The sequence below is a fragment of the Jaculus jaculus genome, chromosome 1 (assembly GCF_020740685.1).
Source record: "Jaculus jaculus isolate mJacJac1 chromosome 1, mJacJac1.mat.Y.cur, whole genome shotgun sequence".
Classification (NCBI taxonomy): domain Eukaryota; kingdom Metazoa; phylum Chordata; class Mammalia; order Rodentia; family Dipodidae; genus Jaculus; species Jaculus jaculus.
Window position 1 is genome coordinate 142,300,334 of NC_059102.1, and position 2,220 is coordinate 142,302,553.

Consider the following 2,220-nt stretch of genomic DNA (forward strand, 5'->3'; position numbering starts at 1 on the left):
CCTCAGTCTGAAAGATGAATATGGCAGACACAATGGCCTGGATATCCATGACCTCATAGTGCCTGACACTGCCTACACAAGACCATCATAATAGGAGGAAAAGATCATGACGTCAAAATAAGAGACTGATTGAGAGGGGAGGGGATATGATGGAGAGTTTCAAAGGGGAAAGTGGGGGGGGGGGAGGGCATTACCATGGGATATTGTTTACAATCATGGAAGTTGTTAATAAAAAAGGAAAAATAAGGCGCCCACCTGGTCGGCCCGGCCCAGCCATGATCAAGGCGATCCTCATCTTCAACAACCACGGGAAGCCACGGCTGTCCAAGTTCTACCAGCCTTACAGTGAAGATATGCAGCAGCAAATCATCAGGGAGACTTTCCATTTGGTGTCTAAGAGAGATGAGAATGTTTGTAATTTCCTAGAAGGAGGATTATTAATTGGAGGATCTGACAACAAACTGATTTATAGACATTATGCAACACTGTATTTTGTCTTCTGTGTGGATTCCTCAGAAAGTGAACTTGGCATTTTAGATCTAATTCAAGTGTTTGTGGAAACATTAGACAAATGTTTTGAAAATGTCTGTGAACTGGATTTAATATTCCATGTAGACAAGGTTCACAATATTCTTGGAGAAATGGTGATGGGGGGAATGGTCTTGGAGACCAACATGAATGAGATCGTTACACAGATTGATGCACAGAATAAGCTGGAGAAATCTGAGGCTGGCTTAGCAGGAGCTCCAGCCCGTGCTGTATCAGCTGTAAAGAATATGAATCTTCCTGAGATCCCAAGAAATATTAACATTGGTGACATCAGTATAAAAGTGCCAAACCTGCCCTCTTTTAAATAAAATATTAAAAAGGCCGCTCCCAGGTAAAATCCAGGAGGGAGTCATCTAAGTTTACCCTACAGTTGTTTACCAAAAATAGAGAGTGTTAACTTTGCTCTTGGATTTAAGTCAAGGTACTGTATAGAAGTTGTATAAAATCAGTATGGAAGTTCAATGTTACTTTTCTTGCTCAGTGGTTTTAAAGAAATTGAATAGTTCCAGTGTGATTCCCTCCCCTTTTCTAAACTGCATTACTGTGCTCACGTACAGGCATGCCTCGATGTATTGGCTATCACAGTATTTCGAAAAGTGAGATATTTCTTTAATTGTGTACAACCCAAAATGTTGGTGTTTTGTATGGATCCCAAGTGCAGCATTCTTAAATTCTTTCTGCTGTTTGTCGCAATTGTTATTTAAAAAACCAAGTGTGTATTGCATGAAAACATTAAATAAACTCCAAGGTAACTGGAAAAAAAAAGGAAAAATAAAATAAAAAGGATGGAGAGATGGCTCATCAGTTAAGGCACTTGCCTGCAAAGCCTAATGCCCTGGATTCAATTCCCCAGTACCCACATAAAGCCAGATACACAGAGTAGCACATGCATCTGGAGTTCATTTGTAGCTGCTAGAGTCCCTGGTTTGACATTTTTTCTCTCTCTCTTTCTTTGCTTGCAAATAAATAAAAATAAAGAAATTTTAAAAAAGAAAGATGAATATGGCAATGTTGGTGGAAAATGCACCATGGGGGTATGAGTTCCGGTGCCAACTATAGAAGGAGTCTAGACCAACTGGCTTGACAGCTACCCCTCAATAAATCCTGAAGTGTAGATAGTGTCCTGTAATTTACATAGTACCCTTACACTCACAATCTCAGCCTTCCAAGAAAATAATTCTGAGGTGGGCAGCAGCATGAAGATTGTTATCTCTGTCCTGCAGAAAAATGACTTGCCTAACATCACAGCACGTAGCTTTTTTTTTGGGGGGGGGGTTTCGAGGTAGGGTATCACTCTGGTCCAGGCTGACCTGGAATTAACTCTAGTCTCAGGGTGGCCTTGAACTCACGGCGATCCTCCTACCTCTGCCTCCCGAGTGCTGGGATTAAAGGCGTGCGCCACCACACCCAGCTAGCATGTAGCTTTTAACCACTGAGCAATCTCTCCAGCCCCTGTTTTTGTTTTTAAATATTTTAAAAAATGTTTTATTTACTTGATAGGGAGAGAGAAAATGGGCATGCCAGGGCATACTCCAGATTCATGTGCCACTCTGTACATTTGGCTCTCCATGGGTACTGGGGAATTGAACCCAGGCTGTCAGGTTTTATAAGCAAGTGTCTTTAACCTCTGAGCCATCTCTTCAGCCCTTGTTTCTGTTTTCTTTCTTTCTT

At 41.4% G+C, this 2,220-nt stretch overlaps 1 protein-coding gene across 1 annotated transcript; it reads left to right on the forward strand.

The window, feature by feature from the left end:
• Window positions 1–263: 263 nt before the first annotated feature.
• On the forward strand, window positions 264–1,301 carry LOC123454832 (AP-3 complex subunit sigma-1-like). The gene has a single exon (XM_045134358.1). It carries the CDS (start codon window positions 276–278, stop codon window positions 855–857), a length of 582 nt encoding a protein of 193 aa, XP_044990293.1. The 5' UTR covers window positions 264–275; the 3' UTR covers window positions 858–1,301.
• Window positions 1,302–2,220: the final 919 nt, after the last annotated feature.

What these genes read in the sequence shown, in the direction of transcription:
- LOC123454832 (XM_045134358.1), top strand. Translation starts at nt 276, where the DNA reads ATGATCAAGGCGATCCTCATCTTCAACAACCACGGGAAGCCACGGCTG.